The sequence below is a fragment of the Idiotropiscis lumnitzeri genome, chromosome 4 (assembly GCF_059441095.1).
Source record: "Idiotropiscis lumnitzeri isolate Australia: NSW breed Sydney's pygmy pipehorse chromosome 4, RoL_Ilum_1.0, whole genome shotgun sequence".
NCBI lineage: Eukaryota > Metazoa > Chordata > Actinopteri > Syngnathiformes > Syngnathidae > Idiotropiscis > Idiotropiscis lumnitzeri.
In genome coordinates this window covers 4,915,847-4,931,842 of record NC_142394.1, presented here as the reverse complement: position 1 = coordinate 4,931,842, position 15,996 = coordinate 4,915,847, and the positions used below count along the sequence as shown (strand labels likewise).

The 15,996-nt window shown below is 42.8% G+C and overlaps 1 protein-coding gene and 1 long non-coding RNA gene across 2 annotated transcripts; one reads left to right on the top strand and one right to left on the bottom strand.

Annotated features, from left to right (window-relative positions):
- The first annotated feature begins 752 nt into the window (after positions 1–752).
- Positions 753–2,721, top strand: LOC148337893 (uncharacterized). The gene is made up of 2 exons (XR_015842973.1): positions 753–883; positions 2,411–2,721. It is a non-coding gene; the product is annotated as an uncharacterized LOC148337893 (long non-coding RNA).
- Positions 2,722–12,914: 10,193 nt separating this feature from the next.
- On the bottom strand, positions 12,915–15,115 carry LOC148337892 (POU domain, class 3, transcription factor 4-like). Its single transcript, XM_088293797.1, has one exon. It carries the CDS (start codon positions 15,014–15,016, stop codon positions 13,925–13,927), a length of 1,092 nt encoding a protein of 363 aa, XP_088149923.1. The 5' UTR covers positions 15,017–15,115; the 3' UTR covers positions 12,915–13,924.
- Positions 15,116–15,996: the final 881 nt, after the last annotated feature.

Genomic DNA, 15,996 nt, shown 5'->3' with positions numbered 1-15,996 from the left:
TGATCATGATGATGATTTAATGATGAGACATTTTGAATTCAGTATACGTTTCATCAAAATGCCAACTTGTTAACATTACTTTTAATCAGAGATGTATGTAAACTTGTAGGTGATTTTTTTTTCTAATATGTCCCCAAGGGAAAGCATGTACAGATTAAAAATGTTGGGCCTAAAATTGGCCTTTTTTTAACCCCACAGCGCAAGTTTGAGGTAAGCTTGTTCCTGCGTATTAATCATAAATCTATTTCAAGAGTACTCTCGTGAATTTATTTTTTAAAACACAAATGTCCTAGATTCATAATAATACCCATAGCAACGCCATAACAAAGACTTTTGGTAGGCAATCATCTGTATTCTATGGGAATTACGTCACTCGCAGAACCACAAATTGCGAGTCGCCATACTGCATTGCTTATTGTCTGGTGAGCTGCTCAACTGACATCGTTTTTGCGTTTTTTCCGCGAAAGGGAATGAAGAAATAACTCGTCAAGAAACGCAAACACAATGCGTTCTGAGAGTCTTTTCTGAAGTTTAATTTTACGTAGGTGGTTATTACAATTTACGTGTGAGCTTGTCGTACTTTTTTTCACCTAGGCCACTCGGGTCTGCGCATCCGTCACTCATCCGAAAATGGCGTCTCCAGTGTAGTGTGGAGTCGGCCTCCTCACTCAAACGTTGGTGTTCTGAAATTTTCAGTCTATTCATCGATCCATCCATTTTCTCCACTGCATATCCTCACGTTGTTTTCCAACGTTTCACCAAAGGACGACAACAGGAGTTGTCTTGAGGCTCGCTATCCGACATGGCTTCTGAATGGGCCCCAGCTAAAAGCGCATGCAGCTGCACAACGCGGAACATTCAAAGAGACCACCGCCAGTGTAAGGTAGATGAGGTGTTCATGCGAAATCGTCGCAGACGATAATGTCCTTGATGGCACTGAGAGTATAAAAGCATGTTTTGTGTGTACAAAATTGTTCACATGGAAGCACAACCCTGACTTCTACACTTGCATCTTCGCTGATAAACGGTTATGACGTATGCGTGATAATTGTGTCCTAAATTTTTAACAAATCAGGAATCAGACAGTAGGCCCAATTCTGATTGGCTGTTTACTGTCCAATCGTAATTAAGAGTTTGAGAGAAACCAACAGAATGGAATGTTGCGGCGCTATAGCGAACAAAACTACCATGGTGGCATCTCATGTAGAAAAAAGTTTTCTAGAAGCATATTATTGCTTCAGATGGAAAATAACGCAGACCAAACAAAGATAATTGAAAAAACAAACAATAGTTTTTTTCTACAGCAATAAGAATAACGAACTGTGTTAAAATTCAGAACTAATATCACGCCGGTATTGCAAGGACGAAATTGCATATTGCACACATAGCGGAGCGAAGACACAAGCGTAAAAACTATTTTGTGCGTACGTGCCGACGGTTTTGCACACATGAAACACATTTTTGAACGCACAAAACATGCTTTTGTAAGCAATATTTCACAGTATGTACACGCGAAACACATTTTTGTACGCAGTATTTGACATTACGTTGACGTAATTGTGGCTTAAACCTAACACAATATTTGACGCGCCCTTGGGTGTACCCAGTCTCTGTCTAAAGTCCAAAGTCTAGCTCGAGCTCTCACGTGACCAAATAAGGATGAGCATTATGAAAAATAGTGGAATCAATAAGTACAGCAGAACGTCTGCCATTTGCTATTGATTCCTCGAGTGGCGCACAGAGTTAAAGACGCCACTAGGTGGCGACACTGTTCAGTACATGACTGTGTGAAACTTCCTACTAATAGGGCCATCGGGGACAAAATTCATAGGATAATCTCTCACACGGAAATGCTCGTACCTACACACTATAAGAAAAATATATTAATTCATAATCTATTCCATCAGATTACTTTTTTATTTCCTCAATTTATTCATCTGTGCCCTCACTCTACAAAAACACTGATTGTAAATTAACTGAACCATCAATTTACAATCAGTGATTTAATGGTGTGTGTGTGTAAACAAAGACAATGTCCTTAGTATGTTAGAGTGTTACATTTGTTGTAGGTGTTACCTATTAAGGAACGTGCGTGAGTGAAGAGAATTGGTAGTGTCTATCTATGAGCGTCTTAGTACAGAGTGTCTCCAAAGTCTGGGTTCATAATATAAAAAACACTTCTTAAAACAAAACAAATGTAGGATGTTACATAATTTGATTATTGATGTGCATTATTTGATGATTTTAATTAAAATAGTGAAACCCCCTTACGCCGACTTTGTGGAACCCTGTGGTGTGTGTGAGAGGTAATCCTAAATAATATCCCTGACAACCCCATATTCAACTCTGTAAATGACCGCTTTCTCCTGATCTGCTTTTGTCTGACCAGCTTTGTGTGTTTGTGTGACAGCAGAAGATTGGGATCCGGACTGGAAAGCAGATGGATAGAGACATGAGGAAATGCTCCAATCATCATGCACACACGAACACACACTTGCCTGTAGACCAGCTGTTGTCCTTTCTCTCTGTGGCCATCTGAGTTGACTCCATGTCCCCCCTTTCTCTCCCTTGTATAATGCATCTGCAGCCTGGGAGATGAGAGGTAAACAGTGAGGCTAATTGCTTTGACATGCTGCTCTTTGTTTTGGCCTCCTGGTGCTAATCAAGCACTCTGCTAATAAGTCTGCCTGGCAAGGAAACATAACTGTGTCCTGGGTGGGAGGAAGGAAAAAAGAAAAAGAAAAAGGGACAGGGGTATGTCAATTCGTCTCCATGATCAAGTGTTGTAGCCCACATTTGTATACGTCAACCACATTTCCCACAGTGCTGTTGTGGCTCGGTAGCGCCTCATTCAGGTGTGAATCTATTTATCCTCATTAACAAGAATCTCCCCAAAGTCAGCCAATTAGCACGCTGCTCAAAATGAAGCCATTAGCTGTCACATGAGGTAGAGGCAGTACTTGTCATTGGTCCACTGTGAGTGTATGAATGTGTGTTTGTGCGTGTGTGCGTGTGTGTGCGCGCGCGCATGCGGGTGCATTTACACTTGCTGCTAATAAAAGCAAGAGAATTAATGGAGCGAGTGTGTGTGTGATAATGAGTTAATGTGGAACAAGCAGGACAAGCAGTGATCAGCCCTCTTGTCTCAAATGAAGATATCACACACTGTGATTTACTCTCCCCCAGCTATAAACAGGCCTTCCTACCCTTACTTATCTGTATGTGTTGCGTGTGTATTCATTAGACATGCTGTTAGGGTAAGTGGAGTGGCCAAAACTCCCCTCTAAGTGCAGAGATGCTGCTTGACTGAAGGCTTTGAAATAAGACCTCTTAATTGCCACTCTGCTGTGGTGTGACTGAAAAGTCACAAAATTTGCTAGCTCACCAGAATAAAAATAAACAACTGAAGAGGGTAACAACGCACTCAACTCGGAATAAAGTTGATCTTTTTTAAAATCCAGATTCACTGGGACTCAATAATGTCATTGTTTGTTATCATCAACCGGGGGTGCTGGAGCCTATCTCATCTGACTTCAGAGAAAAGGCAGACTACACCCTGAACTGGTCGCCAGCCAGTCGAAGGGCAGATACAGACATCATCACTGAGCAGGAACCGATCCCTCGCTACCCACGTACACAAGTCAGGCGAATGTACCACTACTCCATCAGCAACTGATATAATTTTATTGAACCGTAATATGTGAGATGATTTTTAATGAATTAGCTAAACCAGGGATTGATGGGTTGGACACGTTACCGCTCTGGAGTTACCTGGGGTGCGAGACGCAAAACAGGTGTCGGCGTTCTTATTGCCCCCCGGTTTAGTGCCTGTACATTGGGATTCACTCTGGTCAACGAGAGGGTAGCATCCCTCTTCTTTCAGGTGGGAGGACGGGTCCTGACTCTTGTTTGTGCTTATTCGCAAAACAGCAGCTCAGATTAGCCACCCTTTTTGGAGTTCATGGAAATAGTGCTGGAGAGTGCTCCTTCTGGGTACTCCGTTGTTTTGCTGGGTGACTCCAATGCTTATGTGAGCAATGATGGTGAGACCTGTGGGGGCGGGATCTGGAGGAACAGACCCCTGATCAGAAACTGAGTGGTGTTCTCTGACTGGACTTCTGTACTTGTCATGGATTGTCCATAATTAGCACCATGTTCAAACATACGGGTGTCCATATGTGCACTTCGCACCAGTATACCCTTGGCCGCAGTTCGATAATTGATTTCGTGCTTGTGTCACCAGATTTTCGGCTGAATGGTATGGTGCATTTGGGTGAAGGGAAGGGCGGAGCTGTCAACTAATCGACACCTGATGTTGCCAATGGTGGAGAAGATGCCGGTTCAATCTAGCAGACCCAAATCTTTTGTGGAGGTTTGTTGGGAATGCCTGGCAGAATCCCCCTGTCACAAAGCATTTCAAATCCCACCTCCGGCAGAGGGTATCAGGCCTCTCTGGTCTGTGGAACTCCAGAGGCAACTGATGGGTACCGCCTGGCCAAGTAGAACGCAGCCTTGGTGGTCACAGAGGCAAAAACTTGTGGATGGTAGGAGCTCGGAGGGGGCCACGGAGAAAAACTTCCGGACGGCTTTGAAAAATTCTGGTTGACCCTCCGACGTCTCCAAACACAGCACGCTATGATTTGGTGGATAGAATACTTCCAAGACCTCCTTAATCCCATCAACATGCCTTCCTCTGAGCAATCAGAGTCTGAGGTCTCTGAGGTGGGCTTTCTTATCTCTGGGATTGAACTCACAGAGGTGATTGAAAAGCTCTGGATTGCTCTGGATGTTGCGGGTTGTCCTAATTGACACATCTCTGCTAAATCGCATGGACAGTGCCTCTGGACTGGCAGACTGGGGTGGTGTTTTTATGAAGGGAGGTGTGTTCCAACTACAGTGGGATCACACTCCTCAGTCTCCCTGGTAAGGTCCGTTCAGGGATGCTGGAGAGGATGGTCCAACAGGAATTTGAATTTCAGATTTTCATCCTGGCCGTGACACAGTGGACCAGCTCTACAACCTTGGTACAATACTCGAGGGTGAATGCGAGTTTGCTAAACCAGTCTAAATGTTAGTTGTGGAATTGGAGAAGGCCTTTGACCATGTACCACAAATGGTCTGGAGGGGTATCAGATGCCCTTATATGGTCAGTTCGATCCCAGTAAGAACGGTGTCAGAGTTTGGTCCACATTGCCAAATCGGATTAGTTTCCACTGAGGGTTGGATTTCTCCGAGGCTGCCTTTTGTCACCGATTCTGTTCATAACGTCGATGGACAGAATTTCTGTTTAGCTGAGGTACATGTGTAACCAAGGTGTTGAGGGCGTCCGGTTTTGTTGTCTCAGTATTGCATCTCTGCTTTTTGTAGATGATGTGGTACTATTGGGTATCTTCAAGCTGCAATATTCAACTCTCAGTAGAGTGGTTTGGAGCCGAATGCGAAGCGGTTGGGATGAAAATCAGTCCCTCCAAATCTGAGACCTTCAGTCGGAAAAAGGGTGGAGTTCCCTCTCCTGGTCAGGAATGAGATACTGTCCAAGTGGAGAACTTCAAATATCTTGGTGGGATGTGGCCGGAGAACTACCGGCCGATTGGTGCAGCGTCTGCTGTGATGCGGACCCTGTATCGGTCTGCCGTGGTGAAAAAGGAGCTGAGCCAAAAGGCGAAGCTCTCAATCTACCTGGTGATCTACATTCTTCACCTTCACCTATGGTTACGAGCTTTGGGCCGTGACCGAAGAACAAGATCCCGGATACAAGTGTCCGAAATGAGTTTCCTCCATAGGGTTTCCAAGCCCTCCCTTAGAGATTGGGTGAGAAGCTTGGTCATCCAAGAGGGACTCAGAAGCGATCCGTTGCTCCTTCACGTTGAAAGGAGCCAGATGTCTCCCTGGTGAGGTGTTCCCATTGGCAGGAGGCCTCAGAGGGACAACCCAGGACATGCTGGAGAGACTATGTCTCCCAGCTGGCCTGGGAACGCCTCGGGATCTCTCCGGAAGAGCGAGATGTGTCTGGGGAGAGAGAAGTCTTGGTTTGCCTGCTGAAGCTGCTGCCGCCGAGACCTGGGTCCAGCTAAGCGGCAGATAATGAATGGATGGATGGATAGATAAAATGATAGCTCCTTCTACTGTTGTTCTGAATAAAATGACAAAATTCCCACATTCTTCCACATATTTCTGACTACCCATGAATGGGAATACCAACTACTTATTGCGTTGCATTTGCACCTCTATTTTGTACAATGTCCATGTGTCGTTGCCCTTTAATGATGTTGCTTTGTAAACAAGGGCAAACCTCAGTGACACATTGCAGGGATATATCTTATTACTTAAACAGTGTGGATCAATAGCCTGAATTAAACACATTCCAGGTATCATGTATCAAGTTTCATCGAATTTGTTCAGACTTTAAAGTGTAAGAACAAAAAGACCACAGAGGCTAGTTTAACATTATTGTTTTCCAAAATGATTGTGATTAGAAATGTTTAAGTGGCGGTTGGAAAAATAAAAGGTTACTGGGGGATTTCCTTGTAAAGAGCTGGCTCTGATCCAAGAAGGTGCAGGAAATAATTAAAAAAAGGGGGGAGACACCTCTTCATTTTACTGGAGTTGCAACAGTGCATTCCTCTCAAATTGTCTATTCGGGGTGATTAAGATTTTTAAAGACATACGGGTAACAATTTGGTGCCATTTAAAACTGATTTTCGATGTGCGTTGCACATTCTTGCACTCTTGCTTCTTCTTGGTGTTCTCTAATTGAGCAAATAGTGCTTGTTATCCTCACAGACCACATTGCCTGTAAGGACGAGACCTGTCTAAATGGATCAATAATTCACATGCAACAAGTGGGAAACAGCCTAAAGCATCACCTCAAATAAATAAAACAATATAGCAACAAGTACCGTCAACAGCAACCCTGCTTTTGTGTCTGAATGTATGTATTAGTGTTGTCAATCTTTAAAGACCAAGTGTGAGGGAAACTTGACCAACCATATTTTGAGTAATTAATCTATTTTAAGAACATTAGTTTTTTAATAAAATCATCCTAGATTCATAGACCCAGAGCAAATCCCTGACAACAACAATGTTCGACAATCTTCGGTATTCTTCAGGAATGAGGTCATTAACAGGACGACGAATCGCCAGTCGCCAATGTAGCGCATTGTTGATTGTCCGGTGAGCTGCTCAAATGACCTTGGTGTTGCGTTATTCTGTGAATTTCCCGGCACTGTGTGGCAATGCATTACTTGCATTCTGGGAAGCATCTCTTTGAGTGGCAAAGAGAGGGAATTTCAAGCCATTGTCGACAAGTGCTATTTGCCACAAGCACTTCGAAGATCTCTGTTTTCTCAAATATCTTGCTTATGATAAAGCGTTCGCAACAAGGTAAGTGTGATTCTAATCCATTTTGAAAAACGTGTAGTGTGTACCGTGTATTTTGACAGCGTGTATAACTGACAACTGTGCTGAGTGTGCATGTGCTGAATGAGGACTGAGTGTGTGAACGTAGAGCCGAGTAGAATGAGTAGGCCGGTGTTAAGGAGAGAGTTGAACAGCAAGAGTGTATATATACCTTAAATACCTCATCAATGACAATGTAGTAAACCAACCCACTATAACGCGTGGTCTCAGTACTGTGAGAATAATCTCACACGGCGTCATTTACAGCACAACAGAACACTGAATTTAAAACAATAATGCAAAGCTTATAGCTCAGCCAATATATATCTTAGCATTCGTCCGGTCTCAATGAGTATAGTCCCTACTCAATGTCCAATGTTCTGCCAAAATGTCCTGCATGTGTGTGTCGTCCGACCGTAGGCTGATTTGACAGCCACATAATATTTTCAGTCTCCTGTGCATCTGGCCCGTACATGTATGGTCCGACGAACATAATTCCAATATGCTACTCTTCCGCCAACTCTTCAAATACCTGGATCCCTTCAAATACGTTTGCAATTTCGCTTTGTGAATTTCTGACTGGCTTAATACATTTTAATTTGGAGCTCTGCCCTACTTGCCTTTGAATGACGTCACACTTCTGGGTTTGTTGCTCGGCAGAAACTCACTGTGATATATATATATATATCTTCAATTTACAAATATTCAACTTCCAAACATTTGTAGATATGAACAAACGCCGATCTATAAAAGTGTTTACAAATGAATGTTTTTAAGGACAAGCCACATCATCCATTACGGAGCTATAGTTCCTCTTCCTGCTACAACCTTGCTTAGCAACACCACTCCAAAAACGCACGTCGTCTCTCTCTGTTTCTCTCTCGCTGGCTTGCTCACACCCACTTTATCCTGGCACTTGTTGTCTCTTTGAGCAAATCAGCACGTACAGGTCATTGGATAATTTACATGTTTCCATCTAAGTAAGTTTAAGTGTGACACAGATTGTTGTAAATTTGCATCAAACCTCTTCCGCTACAAATGCAACCAAAAATAGTGACTATATTCCTCCACTGCTGGTTGATACATTACCATCACATAGCTGGGAATAATTTACAAGTATTTGTTTCTCCGGATTCTGGTCGGACGAGACACGACATCCTGTTTTGGACTGCTAACGATTGTTGTCATCTGGAAAGGCTGGCAGTTGCTCGAGGCCCAGACCAATGGTGCCAGCTTATTACACTATAGTGGCGATTGTGTTTTTGAACGTGCACACCATTTATGTGTCCTTTTCAACAATGCTTATTCTGTACAGGGTCACAAGATGGTTCTAAAGCCTATCCCAGCTGACTTCAGGCGAGAGGCCGACTGCACCATGAACTGGTCGCCAGTTAGTCGCAGGGCATACATATAAACCGTCTCTGAGCAAGAACCGATCCCACGCTGCTCACACGCAAGTCAGGTGAGAGTATCACGACACTATAGCTACTGCACTCCATTTATTAACCTGCAAATCGTTCAAAGTAATCAAGAGGATCATCTTTTTTTCTTTATAATTTCCAGCTGTTTTACGATTCTAGTTTGATTTTCAAATTCCAGCCATGAGTATTTTTTAAGTTAATTGACACTTTAACCCCCCTGTATTTTCTGTATTGTGCTCACTTATTGAAGTACTTACCAGCAGTGAATGTGGTAGTGGGTTTTAACGTGAAATAAAGACATTTACATTTCACCACACCAGTCACCAGGGGTGAGGCATTTGGAGCCGTTCCCTCCACTTGAGGCACCAATCTCTAAAAACTAATGAACTCTTTTTTTTTTTAAGTATTTTTTTATTTTATTTCATCATAGTAGCTATTTTGCATTAAGAAATACTACTGGTGAGTTATTTATCACTCAGACTCTAAAAAGATAAAGAAAAATATGGCGCGGTCTTGTTTGATTGATAGGGATCTAATCTGCAACAACCTATTACAGACGCAAATTAATTTTGTAGTGTGTGCCTGCGTGTGCGTGTGTGAGCGTGTGTTTTTGTGTGTGTATGAAATGCATATCCCTTTCTTGACCACTTACACTGCACCTTTTTTGTTGGTCATATTTGCTATAAGGCTTTAAAGAGTTTGTTGTCATTGTACACTCTAAAAACAGATAAGATAAAAATAACTATAAATCTTATTTAACCAATAATCTGGTCACAATTTAACCAATTTGGATGGTTTGATTGGTTGGGCCCAAAAAAAAAAAAAATACAATAAAATTGTTTACAGAGAGTATGCTTCACTAGCCCAACCGTTTGGGTATATTCATGTGCATTGTGTGGTACAGACTTAGGAAGCATGTACTATATTGTTGGTTGATATAAAGCGACATTTTGGCCAACTGGTTAGAATGTCTGGCAAACAGTTGAGCGGTTGTGTTTTTTAATCCAGGCTCTGACCTTCCTGTGTTGGTTTCCCTCCCACAAACATCCATGGTAAATTAATTGAACACTCTAAATTGTTCCTAGGTGTGGATGGCTCTTAATCTATGTGTATCCTGTGATTGGCTTTCTTTTCTTTTTTTTTCTTCTTTTTGTGGAAAATTAACTAATATTTTGGTAAAAATGACCAATTTTTATCCAGTGGCCCTATTATCATTTTAGATTGGTTGAAAACACCACAATTCTACATTGGTTGTTTTGACTAAAGGATTGGTCGGACACATAACTACCGAGTAGATTGGTCAAATATAACCAATTTTTGGTGCAATTTAACAAACCTGTTTTGAGGCTGTTGCTTTATGTATATAGTCGAGATATGTCATTGTTATGTTTGTCATTGAATGCAACACTAAGGCCAGCAAATCACAATCCTCATTTCATGTTGGACGTGAAGCTACGAGCAAATACAAATATTCGAGGGCGGGATCAATGACTGAAACTTCACGGGAAAAGCGTGTGCAACACATTTTTGCGTCAAAAGGTCATACTCCATTATTTGGCTGTTTTGGATTAAAAAAGAAAATAGAGGCTCTAAATCATTGCAAAGTGTTGTGCACATTTTGCTCACTTTGCAAAAAATACATGAAGCATCCTGCTATCTCAACTATTTTATGTTCCACCACATTATGACACAACTATGTTTTCAGTGCATCGAGCAACATTGGGAATTGTGAGAGGTGCTTTCTGAGGCCAGAAATCATTCCTATGTAGTCCAAGAACCCTACATATACACACAGTTTTAGGGTGGTAATCATAATTGGGTCCCCCTATGCATTTCTAGTTCTGGTGACGGATCCGCTGATTACACATTTTTGTTAATTTCTTATAATGATGACAAACACAGGTTTTCAGTTGAATTCTGCTTGGTGCCCCAATAGACCCTAAAATTGCCTCTGCATGAATAGACTGGGGGGGCTCACAGAACATATTTTTGTAACGCACATTTTTAGGTGACTAACCCTTTAAAAAGGCCGTTCACACCTGAAAACACTCCACTTCTGATGAATTAAATCAATTCGGCAAGGAAGAGTGGGCCAACAAATCTCGACAGAGATGTGAAAGACATGTTCCAAGTTATAGAAAATGCGAGATTCCAGTTGTTGCTGTTGAGGGTGACCCAACCACTTCTTATTTTCTATTTCTTTTAGCTTTAAATATTTGTTTCCTTAAAAAACTAAATCAGTATTTAAAAACCACATTTGTTAACTTGGGTTTGTTTGACAGTTTCAATTATTTGATGATCTTAAAGATTTATGTGAGTGCACAACACTTTGCACTGATTTAGAGCCTCTATTTTCTTCTTTAATCCAAAACACAGCCAAATAATGGAGTAAGATTTTTTCATTTGAGAGGAGGGCAAATACCTAAAATACAATGCTTATATCAATATCTATATCTATATATATATATATATATATATATATAATTAGATATACATGTCTAATGGCAAATATATTCTAATAAAGTAATAAAGTTTCCCCTCCATCAAGTTGAATCTAATTTATTGCAATTATTTAATAAAGCTGGCTCCAACAATTTCAGTTGAAATTACTCTTATGTGTCTGACCGCTTGCATTGCATTGTAACCTTTAACTGAGACGTACAAATCCTACAACCTTAAAAGCAAACCAAACAGGTCTGTTCTGAAGTGACGTGACGACAAATAATGAAGCAGTGAGTCATTCAATATAATCATGAACCCAAAACTCCTTTCTGACTCAGGATCCAATTCAGAGCCTCACTCACCCACAGTCGTCAACAATCAGTATATATATATATATATATATATATATATATATATATATATATATATATATATATATATATATATATATACATATATATATATATATATAAATTCGAACTTGCCCCTGTTTCTTTTTCACCCTTGACTGTTTCAAGAGTCAATCATTGTTGCACTAGTCAGTTATTTAAGTATCAGTTAATCTTTGAAAATATGTGGTTCCTCTCAGAATTCAGATATTTTAGGCCTCCAAAGTAGCAAAGTGTTCCAATCTGTGAGTTAAATGTAACTTTTCTATTTTCTGTTCTTTTGCTTGCTCTGCTTTTATATCCGATACTTCAACACTTATCACGTGCAACCAAAACGGTTGGATGATTTCATCCAGTCGGCTATTTCGTTTGACTTTTTTCCTTTCCATATTGTCATATGCACCCCCTTTTACCTCCATCCTCACTCCCTCTTCACCCTCTCTTCCCCCCAACCCCCTCCCAGAGCCGCAGACTGAGGAGATGCATAAATTCAAGACACATTAGTATTCCAGTCAGGCTCTCTGTTTTCAAGGCAAGGCCTAGCACCCTCCCCCCCACTTTCCCCTCCTTCACGCTCCCTCTCCAGCTCTATTTTTGAATCATTTAAACAGTGCTGCATTTACTTATTTCAAAACCATCCCTAATTTATTTTCTAGCTTCACAGTTTTTTTTAGGAATATAGCTCTATTTTGATTTTGCGTTGCCAATTATACGGAGCTGTAGTCTTTGAAATGAGATTCATCTGCTTCAGCGTGTGCGCGCCCGTGTCTGTGCGTGGTTGTGCGCGTGTCAACGCGTGTGTACGCGCGCACTGTCAGGCCCACAGGCCCAGGCGATACATCACGCATGTCTGATCAAGAGGGCAGAGGGCCCTGACAATAACATTTCAGAGGAACTGCATGCAGAATGCGTTTTTTTTTTTTGTTTTTTTTTTGCAGCGAGCGAGCCACTTGGATATTTTTCAGCTGTTCGGGAGACCAAAACATACGCGGGGAGGGGGGCAATATGGACATGACAAGCCAAGGGACGCTGCTGTTGATGTACTTAAAAAAAAAAAAAAAAAAAAAACATCAATTACGCTTGGATTTTTATTTAGTTGGTTAGTGTGGATTGATTTACCTGAGTCAATAATGTTTGAAGGGTTTAATTAGGGATGCATAATGTAAGAATGAAATAATAATAATAATAATAATAATAGTAATAATAATAATAATAATAATAATATATTATTGCTGAACTTTAATTATTTTTGGACTGTGAACAATTGTAGCAGAAATTGTTTATTACAACATACATAGTTTATTTCAAAACATAATACAAGCTTTATACTGAAAATAAATAATTACTTGAGCTGTCATCGAAATTTGGAATAAAACCGCCGAAACAGTTCAATCTTATACTGAAAATATTTTTTTTTACATTGCTAATTAAGTGCAGGAATAACAAAGAGCATTTGTTTAAATTAATGACCTCAGAGGGGTAATATATAAAACTGTACACTATTCGAAAAAATACTTGCGGGATAAACCAAATAACAGAAGTATTTAATATTATAAAATTTGGATAGTGAACGTACAATAAAATTATAGGCAGGTGTATAGCGTCAAACCCATTTTCTTCTATTCAGGGCTCTTTTTCAGAGTCTACACAGTTTAAATGGTCGAAGATGAATGAAATCAACAAAATACATTTATAAATAACTGTTTTTGTGAATGGCCAGGTAAACTACAGGCCACAGCGGAGGGACAAAAACAAGACTTCAAGTGCTATTGTGTTGGTAGTACATACCAGTGGACTGAAGACCTATTTGCTTATGCAAAAATAATAACAGCAATCACAGATGTTCTACGAGTATGTTACAAAAATAATGACATGGGAGGATTGTGAGCTCGAGTGGACGGTAAAATTACACGCGGTGCCCAAACACTGATATATCAAATCCGTTTCGAAAATAAGAAACATTTGTGTCATTCATTCCACCACAACAAAAAGAGGAAGAAAACTGGAAAACAAAAACAGCAGTCCATTTGTTGGATTATGGTGACAAAAAAATAAAGGCGCTGGTAGATTATAGGCACATTTTTGTATTTATATCCAAACATTTTGACCGGCTCCAGGGAGTGCCGTGAAATGGTCGAATAATGCCCTCGTGGCGCTTCGAAAGAGGCCAAGGCTGAGCGGGTATCTCCGGTGAATTTGGAGGAGTCTCTACCGGTGGGACCCGCACCGCCAGAGTCCGGTTTAGGGCTGATCCCTCCCGGAGCAGTGCAGCGGTCAGAGGTCGTGGCACGAGGACGCGTCCCCAGCACTGCCGCCGTGGGAATAGGGCGTCTCGTGCTGCGGCGGCGGCTCCCCGGGCGGCGTCATGCGCTTCTCTTTCTGCCTCCGGTTGCAGAACCACACGCGGACCACCTCCTTCTCCAGCTGCAGCGTGTCCGCCAGGGACGTGATTTCCTGCGCGGAGGGTTTGGGGCACTTGAGAAAGTGCGTCTCGAGGACCCCCTTAACGCTGACTTCGATGGATGTCCTCTTCTTCCTTTTCCTCCCCTGAGCTGCAATCTTGTCTATACTGCTCGAGCTGCCCGTGGACGAGTCTGCTTCCTCCAACCACTTGTTCAGCAGCGGCTTGAGTTTGCACATGTTTTTAAAGCTCAACTGTAGAGCCTCGAACCTGCAGATGGTCGTTTGGGAAAAGACGTTACCGTAGAGTGTGCCCAGAGCCAATCCCACGTCGGCCTGCGTGAAACCTAGCTTGATCCTCCGCTGCTTGAACTGCTTGGCAAAGTGCTCCAGCTCGTCCGACGTCGGCGTCTCCTCGTCGGAGTGGTCGTGGCAGTGGTGCCCACCCAGGTCGCTGTGCTCGGGGCTGAGCGTGTCCCTGAGGCCCGGGTGCATGCCTTGGCCCTGCGGGTTGGGCGGAGGGGTTAGTCCGCCGTGCTCCAGCATGCCGTTGACGGTGAAGCCCGTCTGGGAGTAGATGTTGATCTGCTGCCCGCTGCTGATGGAGGAGTTGTGGGACACCGGAGTCCCCCACGCCGCCGGGTGGTTGCCATGGTTGTTGTGGTGCGGGGAGTGATGAGCGACGTGCGGCGAGCGGTGATGGATGATGCCGAGCTGCAGGTCTTCTCTGCCCGGTTTGACGTCCTGCTGCTCCATGGAGGCCGACCACGGGCTGCTATCCGACAGATTGTTCGCCCACTGGTGCCCGAGGGGGTGCCCGTTACTCTGGACGTTCTGCAGGTAGTCACCGTGCAAGAGTTTCTGGTGTCCTCTGTAGGGGCTCGCAGGCTGCATGGCTTGGCTGTCCGGGTGAATCATGGGACTTGAGCCGAGCAAAGTGTAGGGGCTGGAGGCAGCTGTGGCCATGCTGGCTGCTGAACCCCACTGGCGATACTAAAGTGTGGTTCAGCTCAGCCTCTGACATTTCCCTCTCTCTGGAGTGTCGGCACCAGTCAGGCGTTGACCAACTTGACGGACGGCAAGACGCGCCACTCACAGCCCGAGGAAGCGCCGGCGACGACACCTCTCCACCAATGACGGCGCACCACACACACCACAACCTCCGCCTCCGCGTGCAGAACCGCACAGCGGAAAGGGTTAAGGGCCGTCGAACCGGAAGTGAGTCCGAGTGCTGGTCCACTGAGTCTGTTTGTGGGACAATGTGCGCGTGGAGCGCAGTTCCTGTTTATTAATCGAAGTTTCCAACTGCTTTACGCACGAGTTTAATGCTGCTCATGTCACCCTTGAGCGCTTGCTGAGGAGATTTAAGCTCCAATGGCATTCGTCAGACGTGCCGACACTTAATTTAGAAGGATGCAATCAAACCTGGTCCTCTTCTAGTTGATAATCATTAACTTTCAGTAAACACTTCCTCGGGACTTTTCAAATATGGCACGTCTCAAGATCTTAAGCGCACGGAGCAGCTCACGGTTCTTTTGGAGGAATGTGATACAACACATCTTTATAATAATTCAAAAGCAGTCAAAATGCCCGAAAAGGGGGGAAAAAGCCCCCAAACACCCAGTTCTGTTGCTACTGTGGGAGGAATCAATCCTAACATAAAACGCACGATAACGCGTGATCTGATGCGAGTTATTCTCAACTCATAACATCCTCGTTAGAACTCAGCAAGATATTTCTACACAAAGCTATACTTTGCTGCTCACTAATTTCCATTTGAAGAATGTGTGCCAGCATCCTTATTGCTTTGCAATTCCATTAAATATATTGCCGGGGCTCCCAGGTTAAGCTTGATTTAAATTTGCATACATTTTCATACATTTAGGAGAAATAAAAAGAAGGCTGCAGCCAGCAGAAAGTCATTAAAGAGCGCCGAGCCGTGGAGG